Here is a 20,917-nt window from a genome sequence, read left to right on the forward strand (position 1 = left end):
GTATGGCTGGGCACTGGGAGGCAAACGGCCCAGGTGGGGATTCCACAGGGGCGGGGGGGGGTTCCACAGCTGGAACGTCTGGGGACATGGGGGGAGCGGCCCAGAGGGGCAGGAGCCAGGCAATGGCGGGAAGGCTGCAGGTGCTGTGAAGGGCGGGGGAGGGAAGGTGCCCCCAGCGTGGGCTGGGGAGAACACGTGGGCTGGGGAGAACAGACAAGCGGACGCTCAGCTGCGCCCCGATGGAGCCTTGGGCCCCCCGCCCTCCAGCGGGACCGATAGGTGGGGCCGCCAGGACCGGAGCTCACGGAGGCTGCAGGGCCGGCGGTCAGGGGCTGGCTGGAGCCCAGCGCTCTGGGCAGGGAGGGGCTCACCACCTGGCTCCAGCCCAAGTGAGAGCATCCACGAGGCTGATTTTAGCCCCGGGCGCCAGCCCCGCCGGCCCGAGTCCGTGACCAGGCTGCCACCGGCGTTTTCTGATGTGTCGACGTAGCTCTCGGGGCTGGGCTAGCGGGGGCTGCAGGCTGGGCCCCAGGGGCACCGGCAGAGACGTTCTGGAGGGAACCCAGGGCTGGGCTAGCGGGGGCTGTGGGTCCGGCCCCAGGGGCACCGGCAGAGACGTTCTGGGGGGAACCCAGGGCTGGGCTAGCGGGGGCTGCAGGTCGGGCCCCAGGGGCACCGGCAGAGACGTTCTGGGGGGAACCCAGGGCTGGGCTAGCGGGGGCTGCAGGCTGGGCCCCAGGGGCACCGGCAGAGACGTTCTGGAGGGAACCCAGGACTGGGCTAGCGGGGGCTGCGGGTCTGGCCCCAGGGGCACCGGCAGAGACGTTCTGGAGGGAACCCAGGGCTGGGCTAGCGGGGGCTGCAGGCTGGGCCCCAGGGGCACCGGCAGAGACGTTCTGGGGGGAACCCAGGGCTGGGCTAGCGGGGGCTGCAGGCTGGGCCCCAGGGGCACCGGCAGAGACGTTCTGGAGGGAACCCAGGGCTGGGCTAGCGGGGGCTGCGGGCTGGGCCCCAGGGGCACCGGCAGAGACGTTCTGGAGGGAACCCAGGACTGGGCTAGCGGGGGCTGCAGGCTGGGCCCCAGGGGCACCGGCAGAGACGTTCTGGGGGGAACCCAGGGCTGGGCTAGCGGGGGCTGCGGGCTGGGCCCCAGGGGCACCGGCAGAGACGTTTTGGGGGGAACCCAGGACTGGGCTAGCGGGGGCTGCGGGCTGGGCCCCAGGGGCACCGGCAGAGACGTTCTGGAGGGAACCCAGGGCTGGGCTAGCGGGGGCTGCAGGCTGGGCCCCAGGGGCACCGGCAGAGACGTTCTGGAGGGAACCCAGGGCTGGGCTAGCGGGGGCTGCAGGCTGGGCCCCAGGGGCACCGGCAGAGACGTTTTGGGGGGAACCCAGGGCTGGGCTAGCGGGGGCTGCAGGCTGGGCCCCAGGGGCACCGGCAGAGACGTTCTGGAGGGAACCCAGGGCTGGGCTAGCGGGGGCTGCAGGCTGGGCCCCAGGGGCACCGGCAGAGACGTTTTGGGGGGAACCCAGGACTGGGCTAGCGGGGGCTGCGGGCTGGGCCCCAGGGGCACCGGCAGAGACGTTCTGGAGGGAACCCAGGGCTGGGCTAGCGGGGGCTGCGGGCTGGGCCCCAGGGGCACCGGCAGAGACGTTCTGGGGGGAACCCAGGGCTGGGCTAGCGGGGGCTGCGGGCTGGGCCCCAGGGGCACCGGCAGAGACGTTTTGGGGGGAACCCAGGACTGGGCTAGCGGGGGCTGCAGGTCGGGCCCCAGGGGCACCGGCAGAGACGTTCTGGGGGGAACCCAGGGCTGGGCTAGCGGGGGCTGCGGGCTGGGCCCAGGGGCACCGGCAGAGACGTTCTGGAGGGAACCCAGGACTGGGCTAGCGGGGGCTGCAGGCTGGGCCCCAGGGGCACCGGCAGAGACGTTTTGGGGGGAACCCAGGGCTGGGCTAGCGGGGGCTGCAGGCTGGGCCCAGGGGCACCGGCAGAGACGTTCTGGAGGGAACCCAGGGCTGGGCTAGCGGGGGCTGGGGGCTGGGCCCCAGGGGCACCGGCAGAGACGTTCTGGGGGGAACCCAGGGCTGGGCTAGCGGGGGCTGCAGGCCGGGCCCCAGGGGCACCGGCAGAGACGTTCTGGGGGGAACCCAGGGCTGGGCTAGCGGGGGCTGCAGGCTGGGCCCCAGGGGCACCGGCAGAGACGTTCTGGAGGGAACCCAGGACTGGGCTAGCGGGGGCTGCGGGCTGGGCCCCAGGGGCACCGGCAGAGACGTTCTGGAGGGAACCCAGGGCTGGGCTAGCGGGGGCTGCGGGCTGGGCCCCAGGGGCACCGGCAGAGACGTTCTGGAGGGAACCCAGGGCTGGGCTAGCGGGGGCTGCAGGCTGGGCCCCAGGGGCACCGGCAGAGACGTTCTGGGGGGAACCCAGGACTGGGCTAGCGGGGGCTGCAGGTCGGGCCCCAGGGGCACCGGCAGAGACGTTCTGGTGGGAACCCAGGGCTGGGCTAGCGGGGGCTGCAGGCTGGGCCCCAGGGGCACCGGCAGAGACGTTCTGGGGGGAACCCAGGGCTGGGCTAGCGGGGGCTGCGGGTCCGGCCCCAGGGGCACCGGCAGAGACGTTCTGGGGGGAACCCAGGGCTGGGCTAGCGGGGGCTGCAGGTCGGGCCCCAGGGGCACCGGCAGAGACGTTCTGGAGGGAACCCAGGGCTGGGCTAGCGGGGGCTGCAGGCTGGGCCCCAGGGGCACCGGCAGAGACGTTCTGGAGGGAACCCAGGGCTGGGCTAGCGGGGGCTGCAGGCTGGGCCCCAGGGGCACCGGCAGAGACGTTCTGGAGGGAACCCAGGGCTGGGTTAGCGGGGGCTGCAGGTCCGGCCCCAGGGGCACCGGCAGAGACGTTTTGGGGGGAACCCAGGGCTGGGCTAGCGGGGGCTGCAGGCTGGGCCCCAGGGGCACCGGCAGAGACGTTCTGGAGGGAACCCAGGGCTGGGCTAGCGGGGGCTGGGGGCTGGGCCCCAGGGGCACCGGCAGAGACGTTCTGGAGGGAACCCAGGGCTGGGCTAGCGGGGGCTGCAGGCTGGGCCCCAGGGGCACCGGCAGAGACGTTCTGGGGGGAACCCAGGGCTGGGCTAGCGGGGGCTGCAGGCCGGGCCCCAGGGGCACCGGCAGAGACGTTCTGGGGGGAACCCAGGGCTGGGCTAGCGGGGGCTGCGGGCTGGGCCCCAGGGGCACCAGCAGAGACGTTCTGGAGGGAACCCAGGGCTGGGCTAGCGGGGGCTGCAGGCCGGGCCCCAGGGGCACCGGCAGAGACGTTCTGGAGGGAACCCAGGGCTGGGCTAGCGGGGGCTGCGGGCTGGGCCCAGGGGCACCGGCAGAGACGTTCTGGGGGGAACCCAGGGCTGGGCTAGCGGGGGCTGCAGGCTGGGCCCCAGGGGCACCGGCAGAGACGTTCTGGGGGGAACCCAGGGCTGGGCTAGCGGGGGCTGCGGGCTGGGCCCCAGGGGCACCGGCAGAGACGTTCTGGAGGGAACCCAGGACTGGGCTAGCGGGGGCTGCAGGCTGGGCCCCAGGGGCACCGGCAGAGACGTTCTGGGGGGAACCCAGGGCTGGGCTAGCGGGGGCTGCGGGCTGGGCCCCAGGGGCACCGGCAGAGACGTTCTGGAGGGAACCCAGGGCTGGGCTAGCGGGGGCTGCGGGCTGGGCCCCAGGGGCACCGGCAGAGACGTTCTGGGGGGAACCCAGGGCTGGGCTAGCGGGGGCTGCGGGCTGGGCCCCAGGGGCACCGGCAGAGACGTTCTGGGGGGAACCCAGGGCTGGGCTAGCGGGGGCTGCAGGCTGGGCCCCAGGGACACCGGCAGAGACGTTCTGGAGGGAACCCAGGGCTGGGCTAGCGGGGGCTGCAGGCCGGGCCCCAGGGGCACCGGCAGAGACGTTCTGGAGGGAACCCAGGACTGGGCTAGCGGGGGCTGCAGGCTGGGCCCAGGGGCACCGGCAGAGACGTTCTGGAGGGAACCCAGGACTGGGTTAGCGGGGGCTGCAGGCTGGGCCCAGGGGCACCGGCAGAGACGTTTTGGGGGGAACCCAGGACTGGGCTAGCGGGGGCTGCAGGCTGGGCCCAGGGGCACCGGCAGAGACGTTTTGGGGGGAACCCAGGGCTGGGCTAGCGGGGGCTGCGGGCCGGGCCCCAGGGGCACCGGCAGAGACGTTCTGGGGGGAACCCAGGGCTGGGCTAGCGGGGGCTGCGGGCTGGGCCCAGGGGCACCGGCAGAGACGTTCTGGGGGGAACCCAGGGCTGGGCTAGCGGGGGCTGCGGGCTGGGCCCAGGGGCACCGGCAGAGACGTTCTGGGGGGAACCCAGGACTGGGCTAGCGGGGGCTGCGGGCTGGGCCCAGGGGCACCGGCAGAGACGTTCTGGGGGGAACCCAGGGCTGGGCTAGCGGGGGCTGCGGGCCGGGCCCCAGGGGCACCGGCAGAGACGTTCTGGGGGGAACCCAGGGCTGGGCTAGCGGGGGCTGCAGGCTGGGCCCCAGGGGCACCGGCAGAGACGTTCTGGGGGGAACCCAGGGCTGGGCTAGCGGGGGCTGCGGGCTGGGCCCAGGGGCACCGGCAGAGACGTTCTGGGGGGAACCCAGGGCTGGGCTAGCGGGGGCTGCAGGCTGGGCCCCAGGGGCACCGGCAGAGACGTTCTGGGGGGAACCCAGGGCTGGGCTAGCGGGGGCTGCAGGTCGGGCCCCAGGGGCACCGGCAGAGACGTTTTGGGGGGAACCCAGGGCTGGGCTAGCGGGGGCTGCAGGCTGGGCCCCAGGGGCACCGGCAGAGACGTTCTGGAGGGAACCCAGGGCTGGGCTAGCGGGGGCTGCAGGCCGGGCCCCAGGGGCACCGGCAGAGACGTTCTGGGGGGAACCCAGGGCTGGGCTAGCGGGGGCTGCGGGCTGGGCCCCAGGGACACCGGCAGAGACGTTCTGGAGGGAACCCAGGGCTGGGCTAGCGGGGGCTGCAGGCTGGGCCCCAGGGACACCGGCAGAGACGTTCTGGAGGGAACCCAGGGCTGGGCTAGCGGGGGCTGCAGGCCGGGCCCCAGGGGCACCGGCAGAGACGTTCTGGAGGGAACCCAGGACTGGGCTAGCGGGGGCTGCGGGCTGGGCCCAGGGGCACCGGCAGAGACGTTCTGGGGGGAACCCAGGGCTGGGCTAGCGGGGGCTGCAGGTCGGGCCCCAGGGGCACCGGCAGAGACGTTTTGGGGGGAACCCAGGGCTGGGCTAGCGGGGGCTGCGGGCTGGGCCCCAGGGGCACCGGCAGAGACGTTTTGGGGGGAACCCAGGGCTGGGCTAGCGGGGGCTGCAGGTCGGGCCCCAGGGGCACCGGCAGAGACGTTCTGGGGGGAACCCAGGGCTGGGCTAGCGGGGGCTGCAGGCTGGGCCCCAGGGGCACCGGCAGAGACGTTTTGGGGGGAACCCAGGACTGGGCTAGCGGGGGCTGCGGGCTGGGCCCCAGGGGCACCGGCAGAGACGTTCTGGGGGGAACCCAGGGCTGGGCTAGCGGGGGCTGCGGGCTGGGCCCCAGGGGCACCGGCAGAGACGTTTTGGGGGGAACCCAGGGCTGGGCTAGCGGGGGCTGCGGGTCCGGCCCCAGGGGCACCGGCAGAGACGTTCTGGAGGGAACCCAGGGCTGGGCTAGCGGGGGCTGCAGGCTGGGCCCCAGGGGCACCGGCAGAGACGTTCTGGGGGGAACCCAGGGCTGGGCTAGCGGGGGCTGCGGGCTGGGCCCCAGGGGCACCGGCAGAGACGTTCTGGGGGGAACCCAGGGCTGGGCTAGCGGGGGCTGCAGGCCGGGCCCCAGGGGCACCGGCAGAGACGTTCTGGGGGGAACCCAGGGCTGGGCTAGCGGGGGCTGCAGGCTGGGCCCCAGGGGCACCGGCAGAGACGTTCTGGAGGGAACCCAGGGCTGGGCTAGCGGGGGCTGCAGGCTGGGCCCCAGGGGCACCGGCAGAGACGTTCTGGAGGGAACCCAGGAGTGGGCTAGCGGGGGCTGCAGGCTGGGCCCCAGGGGCACCGGCAGAGACGTTCTGGAGGGAACCCAGGGCTGGGCTAGCGGGGGCTGCGGGCCGGGCCCCAGGGGCACCGGCAGAGACGTTCTGGAGGGAACCCAGGGCTGGGCTAGCGGGGGCTGCAGGCTGGGCCCCAGGGGCACCGGCAGAGACGTTCTGGGGGGAACCCAGGGCTGGGCTAGCGGGGGCTGCAGGCTGGGCCCCAGGGGCACCGGCAGAGACGTTCTGGGGGGAACCCAGGGCTGGGCTAGCGGGGGCTGCAGGCTGGGCCCCAGGGGCACCGGCAGAGACGTTCTGGCGGGAACCCAGGGCTGGGCTAGCGGGGGCTGCGGGCTGGGCCCCAGGGGCACCGGCAGAGACGTTCTGGCGGGAACCCAGGGCTGGGCTAGCGGGGGCTGCAGGCTGGGCCCCAGGGGCACCGGCAGAGACGTTTTGGGGGGAACCCAGGGCTGGGCTAGCGGGGGCTGCGGGCTGGGCCCCAGGGGCACCGGCAGAGACGTTCTGGGGGGAACCCAGGGCTGGGCTAGCGGGGGCTGCGGGCTGGGCCCCAGGGGCACCGGCAGAGACGTTTTGGGGGGAACCCAGGGCTGGGCTAGCGGGGGCTGCAGGCCGGGCCCCAGGGGCACCGGCAGAGACGTTCTGGGGGGAACCCAGGGCTGGGCTAGCGGGGGCTGCGGGCTGGGCCCCAGGGGCACCGGCAGAGACGTTCTGGAGGGAACCCAGGGCTGGGCTAGCGGGGGCTGCAGGCTGGGCCCCAGGGGCACCGGCAGAGACGTTTTGGGGGGAACCCAGGGCTGGGCTAGCGGGGGCTGCAGGCTGGGCCCCAGGGGCACCGGCAGAGACGTTTTGGGGGGAACCCAGGGCTGGGCTAGCGGGGGCTGCGGGCTGGGCCCCAGGGGCACCGGCAGAGACGTTCTGGGGGGAACCCAGGGCTGGGCTAGCGGGGGCTGCGGGCTGGGCCCCAGGGGCACCGGCAGAGACGTTCTGGAGGGAACCCAGGGCTGGGCTAGCGGGGGCTGCAGGCCGGGCCCAGGGGCACCGGCAGAGACGTTCTGGAGGGAACCCAGGGCTGGGCTAGCGGGGGCTGCAGGCTGGGCCCCAGGGGCACCGGCAGAGACGTTCTGGAGGGAACCCAGGGCTGGGCTAGCGGGGGCTGCAGGCTGGGCCCCAGGGGCACCGGCAGAGACGTTCTGGAGGGAACCCAGGGCTGGGCTAGCGGGGGCTGCAGGCTGGGCCCCAGGGGCACCGGCAGAGACGTTCTGGAGGGAACCCAGGGCTGGGCTAGCGGGGGCTGCGGGCTGGGCCCAGGGGCACCGGCAGAGACGTTCTGGAGGGAACCCAGGGCTGGGCTAGCGGGGGCTGCAGGCTGGGCCCCAGGGGCACCGGCAGAGACGTTCTGGAGGGAACCCAGGGCTGGGCTAGCGGGGGCTGCAGGCTGGGCCCCAGGGGCACCGGCAGAGACGTTCTGGAGGGAACCCAGGGCTGGGCTAGCGGGGGCTGCAGGCTGGGCCCCAGGGGCACCGGCAGAGACGTTCTGGGGGGAACCCAGGGCTGGGCTAGCGGGGGCTGCAGGCTGGGCCCAGGGGCACCGGCAGAGACGTTCTGGAGGGAACCCAGGGCTGGGCTAGCGGGGGCTGCGGGCTGGGCCCCAGGGGCACCGGCAGAGACGTTCTGGTGGGAACCCAGGGCTGGGCTAGCGGGGGCTGCGGGCCGGGCCCCAGGGGCACCGGCAGAGACGTTCTGGAGGGAACCCAGGGCTGGGCTAGCGGGGGCTGCAGGTCGGGCCCCAGGGGCACCGGCAGAGACGTTCTGGAGGGAACCCAGGGCTGGGCTAGCGGGGGCTGCAGGCTGGGCCCCAGGGGCACCGGCAGAGACGTTCTGGAGGGAACCCAGGGCTGGGCTAGCGGGGGCTGCAGGCTGGGCCCCAGGGGCACCGGCAGAGACGTTCTGGGGGGAACCCAGGGCTGGGCTAGCGGGGGCTGCGGGCTGGGCCCCAGGGGCACCGGCAGAGACGTTTTGGGGGGAACCCAGAGCTGGGCTAGCGGGGGCTGCAGGTCGGGCCCCAGGGGCACCGGCAGAGACGTTCTGGAGGGAACCCAGGGCTGGGCTAGCGGGGGCTGCAGGCTGGGCCCCAGGGGCACCGGCAGAGACGTTCTGGGGGGAACCCAGGGCTGGGCTAGCGGGGGCTGCAGGCTGGGCCCCAGGGGCACCGGCAGAGACGTTCTGGGGGGAACCCAGGGCTGGGCTAGCGGGGGCTGCAGGCTGGGCCCCAGGGGCACCGGCAGAGACGTTTTGGGGGGAACCCAGGGCTGGGCTCGCGGGGGCTGCGGGCTGGGCCCCAGGGGCACCGGCAGAGACGTTTTGGGGGGAACCCAGGGCTGGGCTAGCGGGGGCTGCAGGCTGGGCCCCAGGGGCACCGGCAGAGACGTTCTGGGGGGAACCCAGGGCTGGGCTAGCGGGGGCTGCGGGTCCGGCCCCAGGGGCACCGGCAGAGACGTTCTGGAGGGAACCCAGGGCTGGGCTAGCGGGGGCTGCGGGCTGGGCCCCAGGGGCACCGGCAGAGACGTTCTGGGGGGAACCCAGGGCTGGGCTAGCGGGGGCTGCGGGCTGGGCCCCAGGGGCACCGGCAGAGACGTTCTGGAGGGAACCCAGGGCTGGGCTAGCGGGGGCTGCAGGCTGGGCCCCAGGGGCACCGGCAGAGACGTTTTGGGGGGAACCCAGGGCTGGGCTAGCGGGGGCTGCGGGCCGGGCCCAGGGGCACCGGCAGAGATGTTTTGGGGGGAACCCAGGGCTGGGCTCGCGGGGGCTGCAGGCCGGGCCCCAGGGGCACTGACTGGGGGGAGTGCAAGGCTGTGGGTCAGGTTGACTGGAATGATGAAATAAGGCCTTAATGCCCCCTGCCGATCCCTTCCCAGCCCGGTTGCAACGCAGCAGCTGGGGGCTCCGCAGGGGGAGGGGGGCCCTTACCAGCAGGGGCAACCAGCAGACACTGGCAATGACCATGATGCCCACCAACTGCACCATCATCTCCACCTCGCTGTCCCGCCGCCGCTGCACCGCCTCGCGGTCGTGGTAGACCCGGCACAGCGTCACCACACTGACCGTGTTGAAGAGGAAGGAGAGGCCCACGGCGAGGATGCCCAGCAGGGCGAAGATCATGCAGAAGGTCACGTTCCTGGAGTCATGCAGCAGCGTGAGGAAGCACCAGGAGTTGGGGTACTGCAGGGTGTAGTCCCCTAGGCCCAGGAAGGGCAGGAGTCCCAGGGAGAAGGAGAAGGCCCAGACCAGGCCCACCATGAGCCAGGCTCGGTTCTTGGACATGCTGGTGGAGCGGGAGAAGGGGCGGTTGATGCCGAAGAAGCGTTCCCCTGCCATGGTGGCACCCAGCAGCAGCGGGCACAGGCCGAAGAAGACCATGGAGAGGCCCAGGAAGTTGCAGAGGTGGCAGGAGGGGTCGACCTCCATCCAGTTGAACTTGGTGAAGTGGTAGGAGATGATGATGGAGCCGGTGACCAGCAGGCCCAGGAAGTCGGTCACCACCAGGCCGCAGAGGAAGATGAGGAAGGAGGAGCGGGCGCGGCTGTGCATCTTGCGGGAGGAGCTGACCAGCACGCAGAGCGCGAAGAGGTTGGAGGCCAGGCCGATGGTGCCGAAGGCGGTGGAGAACCAGGGGGAGACAATCGACTTCGTGCTGTTCTCGGTGAGGTTGGGGCTGCGGAAGCAGGAGCCCAACTCGCTGGGCAGGCTGCCGTTGGGCTTCATCCCTGCCCACGGTTGGGGTCTCCCCCACACAAGCACCTCTGCAGCCCAGGCTCAGGCTGTCTTACAGCTGGGCTCCATGGCCCGCAGCCGGGCGGGCCTTCTCCCGGGGCTGGGCACCGCGCCTGCCGGGTGCTCGACTGGCCGAGAAGCAGCAGGTGCCCAGGTTGCTCTGCCAGCGCTCTGGGGAGAAAGGGGACTGGTTAGTATCACGCCCGGCTCACCCAGGCAGCGGCGCCCAGCGCGCCCCACGGGGCCCTCCCCACATGGCTCCCAGCGTGAGGCACCGAGGGTGGGACTCGGCCCCCGGGCACCGTCAGGCGGATCGCACACAGCGGGCGGAAGTGTCCGGAGCCCCCGGTCAAGGGTCTTCAGCACTAAAAGCCACTCGAGCTCCCTGCACAGCCCCTCCGCCCTCGCTGGGCCAGGGCTCGTGTGGGCTTGGGCTTAGGGAGCGCTCAGGACTCTTCCAGGCCTCGGCACTCGCTCACTGCCGCGGCTCCCTTTGCCCATCGGTCCCCACGGCCCGAGAGCTGGCGAGTCGCTGCCCCGAGGCTGGGAAAACGGGGTGGGCTGGAAGCTCAGGGCCCGGCCCGGTTGGGGTGGCTCCGGGCAGCCTGGCACGAGACACTCACTGCCGTGGGCGACTGCCAGCAGGTCCCGGGTTGGAATCTAACGACAGCGTCAGCCCAGCGAGCGCGAGGCACCATCCCCCCCCCACTCCCAGAGGCCCAAGCTGGGGGGCGAGGGGACTGGGGAGGAAAGGAAGCCCTGGAGCAACCCTCGAAGCAAGTGCTGCAGCAGGGACTTGGCCACGGGCGGCTTTGCCTGGCCATTCTCTCCTGGGCTCATTGGCTGGGAGCGCCGCCCCTCCCCGCCCCGCCCGGCCTTCCTTCCAGCCCCCAGGCTCCCCATGGCCCCGCCCCCCTCTCCCCGCCTAGGGGCCTCCGCCCCCGGAATCCTGGCACAAACATGGGCTACGTCTAGATTGGATCCCTTTTTCGTAATAGGGATGCAAATTAGATGTATCGCAATTGCTAACGAAGCAGGGATTTAAATCTCCCTCGCTTCATTAGCATAAAAATGGCTGCCGCTTTTTTTCGACACGGAGCTTTGCCGGAAAATAGCGCCAGTCTAGACGCGGATCTTTCAGAAAATAAAGCCTTTTCCGAAAGATCCCTAGTCCCTCTTAAAATAAGGGATCTTTCGGAAAAGGCTTTATTTTCCGAACGATCCGCGTCTAGACTAGTGCTCTTTTCCAGCAAAGCTCCGTGCCGAAAAAAAGCAGCAGCCATTTTTATGCTAATGAAGCGGGGGAGATTTACGAAAAAGGGATCCAATCCAGACGTAGTGATGGTGTTTGTAGCCACCACGCTGCTCGCCCGCTACGCTGCAGGTTGGGTCTGTTTCAGCGCCAGGAGCGACTCTAGCTGTCGGCTCGGCCTCGCTCCAATCGCTCCCTCTCCAGGCTGCAAGGGGGGTGCTCGGCTGCCACGATAAAGGCCTCACACACGGGCCTGGGGGTGACCTCTTGGAACACGTGCTGCCTTTGAGGAGCAACGTGAGGCACCACGAAGCTCCGTGCTGAAGCTGTCAGAGCCAGCAGCCAAAGCTCCGGCATATGCAGGGCTGGAGTAGGAGATGCACCCGGGCCTTCCCAGGGCCAGATCCCAAAGCACAAGGGTGGGGCATTGGGAGGGTTGCCAGGTGTCCGGTATTTGAGCTGTCTGTCCGGGAAACAAATTGAGAAAATACCAAACAGAAATGTCCAGTGTTTTCTAATAAGTACGTTTTATTATCGTCATGAGTATCAGTACGTAGTTGCGTACTGCCTGGCTCACACTGCGTGAGCGTGTCTACCAGCCAGGCAGTACGCAACTACGCAGTAGAGAGGAGGGGGAGGGGGCGGGATGGAATCACCCGTGCGCCCCACCGGGACCCTGTGCGGGATGGGCAGCACCCCAGGATCTGCGTGCACCTGGGCCAGCCCCACTCCCCGCCAGCCTGTCCCCCCCCTGACACCCTCCCGGCCAGCCCCGCTCCCTGCTGTCTGGTTCCCCCCCGGCCAGCCCCTCCCCCCCCCATGAGATCAAGTGTGTCCAGTATTTTTTTTAAACCATCTGGCCACTCTAGGATTGATTAGCTTGGGGCCCTGTGCGAGAGAAACGCAGCAAACTCCCCGGCAACAGGCCAAGGAGAGCTGTTGGCTCCGTCCTGGGGCTGTGGGCCCGCTGTTCGATTCCTGCGGCATGCTGGAAACAGACTTTGTACGTCCCTTGTACAAAAGCGCCACCGAGCTCCACCATCACCGTCCTCTCCCCAAGCACCTGGCCTGCAGGCCCCTGCCTACCAAGGTGCAGCAGACCCTGGGAGCCCAGAACGTAGATACAGGCAGACGGTGTCTCCCTGTAGGTTGCTGGTTCCAGTCCAGCTTTGGAGGCCACTGGGGCCTGTGTGGATGTCAGTCGAGTCTCAACCGTGTGGAGAAGGGCTCAGAGAGGCCCTGCAGCGATGGGCCGTGCGGGTCCAGTGCCGGGCAGCTGCTTTGCATTAGCACCACGCTCCCGAGGGCAGGTCACGGGCTGTTTACATGAGTCTGTGGCTCCCATTTGCGCATTGTTTAAAGAAACTTGTTTTCAGCTCCCCCGCTGCCCGAGGGCCCCGCCGCTCGCCGGGTGCGCACCTGGCTCCGGGCCGAGCTCACGTGCCTGCCTCTCCATTGGCCTCCCTGCCAGAGCTGTGGGGAGCCAGCCAGAGGCAAGCTGAGGGCATCAGTGTGGACCATCCAAAAGGGAGCTGGGAGATGGGCGGAGTTTCGGGTCTATTGGAGCAGGTCAGCACAAATTTGCCCCTGACCTCAGCGTGGCTGCACCATGGGCCTCCCTGAGCTCCGGGAATGTCTCCCCAGGCCTGACGCCCCAGACGGGGGGCTTGGCCTGCTCAGCCTCTGGACTCTGGCAAAGCCAGGAGCTTGACTGGAGCGAGATCTGAGCCCCACAGCGCCGCTCCGGGCTGGGGCGGAGTTACACAAGCACCGTGTGGGGGGCTGGCGAGCAGCAGGGCTCTACCGCGGGACCCTCCCCGGGATGGTTCTGGCACCAGAGCCCAGGCCGGTCATGCTGGGTGCTGCTCGGGCCAAGCCCAGATCCGGTTGGGGGGCGGGGAGCCCTGTTCTACACCCGCAGCTCATCAGCCTGCTCTGGTTCCTGCTCCCAGCCGAAGCCAGCGACATGGTGCTCTCAGCTGGAGAAGGGCAGCTGATCTACCCCTTGTCCTGCTGGGATCAACCTTCGGAGCCCGACTGCAATAACCTGCTGCCAGCTGGGAGGCTCGGGGGGCCCTGCTCTGGCATCGAGCAACCGGCAGCTTGGGCTGTCCATGGGGTCTGGCACAAACCCACCTGGCTTGGGACAGGGCCGGCCCCAGAGGGTCCAGTCAATGAACATGCTGGAGAGCCCGGCCTCCACTTCCGCAGTGACCCCTGCCCTTCCTGCCAGCACTTGGGGCCCAGTAAAGCTCTTTGTGAACAGACAGTAGCAGAGCCCCATGGGCTAGGAAGCTAAGGTTCAGGACTGGTGGAGAAACTGAGGCCCAGAGCGGGTCAGTGGCTTGCCCAAGTCATTGAGCGAGCCGGGAGTAGAACTCAGGCTCAGCTAACTGGGCAGAGATCTGTACCGGCTCCCTGAATGTGTCCCCGTGTTCAAATGGCGATTCCACATTAAGGCAGGGTTTGAATTTAAAATGCAAGAGCAAATCTAGAACAGCTCCCCGCGTGGCCACTCTCTGCAGACTGTGTCCTGGCTCGTTTAGTTTAACCCACTTCTGCACTCAGCACGTCTCTCCCAGGAACACCCCCAGCCCAGCCCCTGCGGCATGTGGGGCTTGAAAAGCGAATTCCCGTGGTTGGCAGGGGCTGGACTAGCAACAGGGGCCTGCGGTACGTCAGGACTCGCCCTGCGCAGCCCTGGCTGCAAAAACAGAGCGGCGCCTGGGGAGGCTGTCAGCCCGCCTGTGAGCAGGACTAGGGTTGCCAGCTGGTTTCAACAAAAATACCAGACACACTTGACATTGCATCACACGCTACATTCCATCGGATCTAGAACACACCGACCGGACAGTTCCATTTCTCATTTCTATTTCCTCCATTTGTTTCCCGAGTAGAAAGCTCAAGTACTGGACTGTCCAGTTTAAAACCAAACACCTCGCAGGACCCGCTTTTTGGTTCTAAGTCTGTGGAAGCAGCTTCTCAGTGAAGGGGGCTGGGCCCAGGGTCCCTTTCCCGGGCCTGCTGCTGGCTCCCGGGGTGGGGGGGTGCCCACATTGATTCAGGCTTCCTAATGGGGTGCACGTCCCGCGGCGTTCTGCACCTTTCGGACTCACGGCATGTCCCCGGCCACAGCAGGGCTGGCACAGGGCACAGAAGAGGAAGGAAGGAGGCTGCTGTATCTGAGTGCCCCAGCTGGGCACAAAGCAGCTGGCTCCCCCCAGAGATGCACACGGCCCTGTGGACACATCGTGGGACAAGCCCCTGGGCCTGGCTCCTTCACCCCAGGGCAAAGGGGAGGAAAACGCTACTGAGGTGCAAACTGCTCTGGCTTGGGTCGGCCCAAGCGCATCCTGCACTGGGTGAGCCTCCGCGACTCCACTATTGCAACATCCCCGCCCCGTGGGACAGGAGTGGAGCCGGCTGCTCATCATATTCAGCTGCATCTGCTTCCATTTATGCCCCCTCTTTCCCATCAGGAGGGATGAATAAGCCCTGCCCTTGCTGTAGCGAGTCCTTCCAGGAAAGGGAGCGGCTGAGTCCAGCCAGGTGCTGCGTTTGTTTGCTCGGAGCAGCGTGGGCCCAGGTTGGCCGGCACACTGGGCGCCCCCTGAAGTTGGGGTGAGGGGGGACAGCTGGCCTGCACCTCAGGAGCCGTAGGAGAGCAGCCTGGGGGTAGGACAAAATGGACTTTTTGGTTGAGTGGCAGTTCCAAAAACTCGGGGGGAGCGGCGGGAATTGTTTGGAGTCAAAACAAAAACTTTTTTGACCAAGCAAAACATTTAAAAACCCTTTTGGCTCAAAGGCAACTTGCTGTTTACAAGTGGAGCATTGAAACATGCTTAAAGGGCATTGGAAACGAATCAGAAACGCAAACCCCGTCCGTTTGTTCCGAGTTCCTGCGGCAAAACAATCTGGCGGGTTGAACATGAAGCCAGAAAACGTTTCAGTTCCCAAATCTGCATTTCCCTCCTCCCCCCCAAAAAACCCTTCTCACCACAAACATCAGGCGGCAGCAACTTGACCCCAACACCCAGGCCCAGCCTGTGAAGCAACGGCCCAGGTCTCAACCCCAACTTCCTGCGCCCAATTCTGAGCCGACCTGCTTGGGCGTAAGTCCACTGGGGCCGTGCAAAGCAGCATGGGGGTTGGGGAGCAGAAACAGGCCTCGTGTCGCTCCTGGGCGAAATCTCAGTGCAAGGGTCTGAAATCCAGGCCAGGCGTGGAACTGCCCCAGCTCTGCTGTCACAGAGCGGGGGACTGGCGACCCCCACGTCAGACCCCCGCGGCCCATCAGGCACTGGCTGGGCAGCAGGCAGGGCTGGGGGGCAGTGGAGTTCCCGGGGAGAGCAGAGGGGGCAGGTTCTAATCTCCGACATGGCTACTCTGCAGCCACTCAGCAGGCCTGACCCCCCGGGCACAGGGAGGGGGGGCTGATGAGTCACCGCCACGCGCTCCCCACACTCCAGCCACGAGCCCTTTGGGCAGGAACCGGCAGGCTGGGCCAGTGCCCCACGCCCAGCGCAGGGGAACCTTTGGGTGCTGCTGCAGTGACCTCAATGCGGCAAACAGCAGAGGGGCTTAGAGCCATTTCCAAAGCCAAACCAAGCTGGGAACCAGAGCCCCGGGCACAGGAGCGGCCCCGACAGAGCAAACGCCCCGGTGGGCTGGCCCATCCCTGAGCTCCCGGCCCATCTCGGCCCCACACGCGGGCCCCTGGAGCCTCCTGCCCTTCCCTTGGCCTTTGTGCAGCTGACCTGGAGGGCTCAAGCCCACAGCTGCTGGCAGGAGGAGGTTTGTGACCCAGCGAGGGACCCTTGTCGTGAATCGGACTCCAGGGGCAGGAGCCTGGAGGTCTCATGGGGAGGCTGTGGCACCCCACGGTGCAGCTCCGACCCCCGGCAGCCCTGCCCGGCACGGCGCCCAGAACGAACGGCCCAGGCGCCCGCGGCTCTGGAGGCTGCTTTGGTCTGAGAGTTGCCATCTGGCTCGCAGCGGGGGAACGGGAGGCATCCCAGCGGAGGGCTGAGCCCAGCCCTGGCCGTGTGCAAGGACGCCTGCAGCACTGTGTGACTGGCAAAGCTGTTCCTGGTCTGTGCCTCAGGTTCCCCGTCACCACAACGGGGTCAGGGCCCCCGCAATGTGCTTTGTGATCCTGGGACAAACGGGGCTGGAAAAGGGCCAGTTCCGGGGATCACAGCTTAGGTAACGTCACCCCCCGGCTCCCACCCTGGGCTGCAGTGCTGGGCCATAACCCTCGCCTGACAGCTCCTCCCCCAGCCCTGGCATTCCCTGCTGCCCAGGTGCTGGTTAATGTTGCCTGGGGCAGAACAGGGGCCTGGCTTTGCCTGGGCTAGAGGCAGCCGCTGTTCCCAGCAGGAAGCCTCGCTGACCCTCTCACTGCGCTGATGATAGGCTGGGATCAGGTCAAATGTCTCAGAGCCAAAGTACCCCAGCTCCATTAGGACAGGCCTGTGACCGCAGGGGCTCACGCAGGCAGGGCCAATATACGGTCCCGGTCACGCACTAGTCACCCATCTAAATCTGCGCTCCCCAATGTGCCAGCCCGGGGCACCAGGCACCACCCTCAGCTCAGTGTCCACACCCCAATGTGCCAGCCTGGGGCACTGCACCACCCTCAGCTCAGTGTCCACTCCCCAGCGTGCCAGCCCAGGGCACCGCCCCCAGCCCAGTGTCCACTCCCCAGCGTGCCAGCCCAGGGCACCGCCCCCAGCCCAGTGTCCACTCCCCAGCGTGCCAGCCCGGGGCACCGCCCCCAGCCCAGTGTCCACTCCCCAATGTGCCAGCGCGGGGCACTGCCCCCAGCCCAGTGTCCACTCCCCAATGTGCCAGCCCAGGGCACCGCCCCCAGCCCAGTGTCCACTCCCCAGCGTGCCAGCCCAGGGCACCGCCCCCAGCCCAGTGTCCACTCCCCAGCGTGCCAGCCCAGGGCACCACCCCCAGCCCAGTGTCCACTCCCCAGCGTGCCAGCCCAGGGCACCACCCCCAGCCCAGTGTCCACTCCCCAACGTGCCAGCCTGGGGCACTGCCCCCAGCCCAGTGTCCACTCCCCAATGTGCCAGCCCAGGGCACCGCCCCCAGCCCAGTGTCCACTCCCCAGCGTGCCAGCCCAGGGCACCGCCCCCAGCCCAGTGTCCACTCCCCAGCGTGCCAGCCCGGGGCACCGCCCCCAGCCCAGTGTCCACTCCCCAACGTGCCAGCCCAGGGCACCGCCCCCAGCCCAGTGTCCACTCCCCAGCGTGCCAGCCCGGGGCACCGCCCCCAGCCCAGTGTCCACTCCCCAGCGTGCCAGCCCAGGGCACCGCCCCCAGCCCAGTGTCCACTCCCCAATGTGCCAGCCCAGGGCACCGCCCCCAGCCCAGTGTCCACTCCCCAATGTGCCAGCCCAGGGCACCGCCCCCAGCCCAGTGTCCACTCCCCAGCGTGCCAGCCCAGGGCACCGCTCCCAGCCCAGTGTCCACTCCCCAGCGTGCCAGCCCAGGGCACCACCCCCAGCCCAGTGTCCACTCCCCAGCGTGCCAGCGCGGGGCACTGCCCCCAGCCCAGTGTCCACTCCCCAGCGTGCCAGCCCAGGGCACCGCCCCCAGCCCAGTGTCCACTCCCCAGCGTGCCAGCCCAGGGCACCGCCCCCAGCCCAGTGTCCACTCCCCAGCGTGCCAGCCCAGGGCACCGCCCCCAGCCCAGTGTCCACTCCCCAGCGTGCCAGCCCAGGGCACCGCCCCCAGCCCAGTGTCCACTCCCCAATGTGCCAGCCCAGGGCACTGCCCCCAGCCCAGTGTCCACTCCCCAGCGTGCCAGCCCAGGGCACCACCCCCAGCCCAGTGTCCACTCCCCAACGTGCCAGCCTGGGGCACTGCACCGCCCCCAGCCCAGTGTCCACTCCCCAGCGTGCCAGCGCGGGGCACCGCCCCCAACCCAGTGTCCACTCCCCAGCGTGCCAGCCCAGGGCACCGCCCCCAGCCCAGTGTCCACTCCCCAGCGTGCCAGCCCGGGGCACCGCCCCCAGCCCAGTGTCCACTCCCCAGCGTGCCAGCCCGGGGCATGGGTGCTCCTCTTCTTATTTCCAGAGCTCGTGTTAACGTCCCGTGCCCGGGTTGCTCCCGACGTGCTCTGTGGTTCGTATTCAGTCCCCTGTAACTGACTAAATTGCCGAGCTTGGAAAGAAGATCCTTCATCTCACGTCCCAGCCTCTCCTGGGCAGGCTGCATCACGGGCCTCTCCCCTTCCTGCTCCGGGACCCGACCTCCACGGCCCGGTTCTGCTCAGAGTGGAAGCTCCCAGCCCTGCTCTCCTGTTCGGTTTCGGCTCCTTCTGGTGCCTTTTGGCTGGGTCCCAGCCTGGCTTCAAGCTCCGAGCGGACGCCGGTCGCTCCATTTTCACTGCAAGTGCCCGGCCGGCCCCACCGTGTTTGCAGCGGCCTCGCTTGTGCAGTCCCAGCTCGGGGCCCACCACGCGGGGAGCTAGAGACACGTGCAAGGGAGAGCCCTCCCGGGGAGCTCACAGGCTGGTCTTGGACAAGGCACAAGAGCTGAGAAGGTCAATTCCACTAAGCTCTGCTTTCCCCCTTGTGCCCGCCTCGCCCAGGCAGCACCACGGGACTGGCCAGCGACTCCAGCTGTGTGTCCACACCGGAGAGCGGGAGGGGGGTAGGCGCCCAACGCTGCACACACCTGGCCCCACGGGGGGAGGGACTGGGCTCTCCCGAGTACACCAGACTGTGGGACCTTCTGCATTTTGACTGTTGCCCAGAGACAGGCAGACAGACGCCTCCCCATGGAGCCCTGGTCACCCCTCCAGGTCTGCACTTGTACTTGCCTTGCTCCACAGCCCCTGCAAGGGCTCCCGCCCAGCCCACGGGGGCAGCCCAGGCCGAGACACCCCCGCTCCCGGGGGCGGGGAGCAGCCAGCGGCATGGCAGGCCCAAGTCCGACGCTGCCTTTGGACGGCGCATGCCCGACATAGGGGCTGACCACAACCCGAGCGCGTTGTAGGTCACCCAACGGCACTAGCCCAGGGGGCACAGGCCAAGCCAATCTCTGGTTTTACCAACCTCATTTAGCACCCAGGGGGTCCCTGGTCAGAGCCTTTGTGCTGTCAGCTGCAGCCGCCACACACCGCGGCCAGGGGCCCACATTTCGACCGTCGGTCTCCACAGTGCTGGACTTAGCCCGGCCGGGTGCAGAGCCTGGCTCCGCGGCTCCGCGGCTCCGCACGTTGCTCCGGCCCCCCTGCTGACAAGGCCCAGTCTGGAGGAGCCGCCGGTAACAGCAGGCTGAGCGGGTGCTTAGCACCAGCTGCCGGTCACACTGAGCTCATGTCTGCCCCTGCCTAGCATCTGGCAGGTGTTCGCGTGGCCCACGCGGGCCCTGCTCCAGGGCACAAGCTGCTCCGACTCCCTGCGCAAACCCGCTGGCAGCAGCAGGCGGGTCCAGCTAAAATGTCAGGCCAAGGCTCTTAGCAGCGTAGACTCTGGAACGCTGAACTTGGAGAGGCTGCGAGGGCCCAGCCCCGGCACCAGAGCAGGGGAAGTGATTTTCTGGCTCACTACTGCCACGGGCCTCTGCCCGGTGCCTGGTGCAGGCCTTGGGCCAAGGCCAGACGAGCAGACGTTCAAGCCAGAGACTGGCAGGAGCCAGGCACCTCCGAGCTGAACTGCGACCAGCCCTAAGAGCGGCAGCAGAGCTCGGGGGGGCTTTGACTCAGCTCCTTGCAGAGGAAGGCCCCGATGAGCCCAGCAGGCAGGAGGAGATGGGTCTCACGAGTCCCCCAAGCTAAGGACTGAACCTGAGAGAACGTTGCGCAGCCCAGACCCAGCTGCATTCGGACCGAGGTCCGGAAGCGAGACCCAGGCCTGCTGGGCTGCCTGGTGTTCGCCTCCTGGCAGGAGCAGCCCAAATCTCCTTTCCTCTCACCCCCGGCCTCACCCGGTGCGGTGCAGCCACTGAGCACCGCACCCAGCTTCTGCTTCTGCTTTCACACGCGACCTTGCCAGCCACAGGCCTCCTCCAGCCCCCGGCTGACGGGCCCGGGTGGAAACCCAACCCCCCTCTGGCCGCTCTGAGTCACTGGGGCTCTGGTAGGGAGCTCTGGAATGAGTCAACTGCCGGGGTGGGGGCACATCCCAGCTTTTTCCATTAGTCAAGAGTGAAAACTTGCCACAGTTTGTTCCCGCAACACTCGCTGGGGGCTGAGCTGCCCCGGCCCCTCGACGGCGTTGGTCTGGCAAAGCAGCAGCACTGCCACCGTGGGCCTCGGACTGAGCTGGGCTGGAGGGGGACAGATGTGGGAGACCTTCGGAGCTGGCCTTCCGTCAGCCCCGGCTCTGGCCCCAGAGTGAATGCGGCGGGTTGGCTGCATGTCCATCCACGCGGCACTGCCAACGCTTGCGATTCCAGCATGTTCCCCAGTGTCTGGTGCTTCTCTCGCAGCCCCCGCTCCAGGCAGGGAACACTGGCTGAGCTGGGAGGCCAGGGGCCCATTCCAGGGCAGAACTCTGGGCTGTCGGGGGATCCCGAACGGCTCCGAGACACACAGGGGCTATGTCCACACTGGCAGCTTCTTGTGCAAAAGCTTGCCCGCTGACTACACTGCACGAGCGTTCTTGTGCAAGTAAATGGACAGTCTAGCGTTGGAAAACGGCTTCTTCCGGAAGAGTCACTCCTCTCCCCACGAGGAAGAAGCCCTCTCGTGCAAGAGCTCTTCCACAAGAGGCCGTGTAGACAGGCAACATGAATTCCTTGCACAAGAAGTCCCTATGGTTAAAATGACCATCAGAGCTTTCTTGTGCAAGAGAGCGTCCACACTGCCACGGATGCTCTTGTGCAAAAGCCC

The 20,917-nt window shown here is 68.6% G+C and overlaps 1 protein-coding gene across 2 annotated transcripts in view; it reads right to left on the reverse strand.

Moving 5' to 3' along the window:
• Positions 1–20,917, reverse strand: part of TBXA2R (thromboxane A2 receptor) — a 49,781-nt gene that overhangs the window by 4,570 nt on the left and 24,294 nt on the right. For both annotated transcript variants that reach the window (XM_075903287.1, XM_075903289.1), the window contains exon 2: positions 9,010–9,984. In XM_075903287.1, the coding sequence (XP_075759402.1) occupies positions 9,010–9,804 (795 nt within the window). In that variant the 5' untranslated portion in view covers positions 9,805–9,984. The remainder of the gene's footprint in view (positions 1–9,009; positions 9,985–20,917) is intronic.

This window comes from Pelodiscus sinensis, chromosome 19 (assembly GCF_049634645.1).
Source record: "Pelodiscus sinensis isolate JC-2024 chromosome 19, ASM4963464v1, whole genome shotgun sequence".
Taxonomy (NCBI): Eukaryota; Metazoa; Chordata; order Testudines; family Trionychidae; genus Pelodiscus; species Pelodiscus sinensis.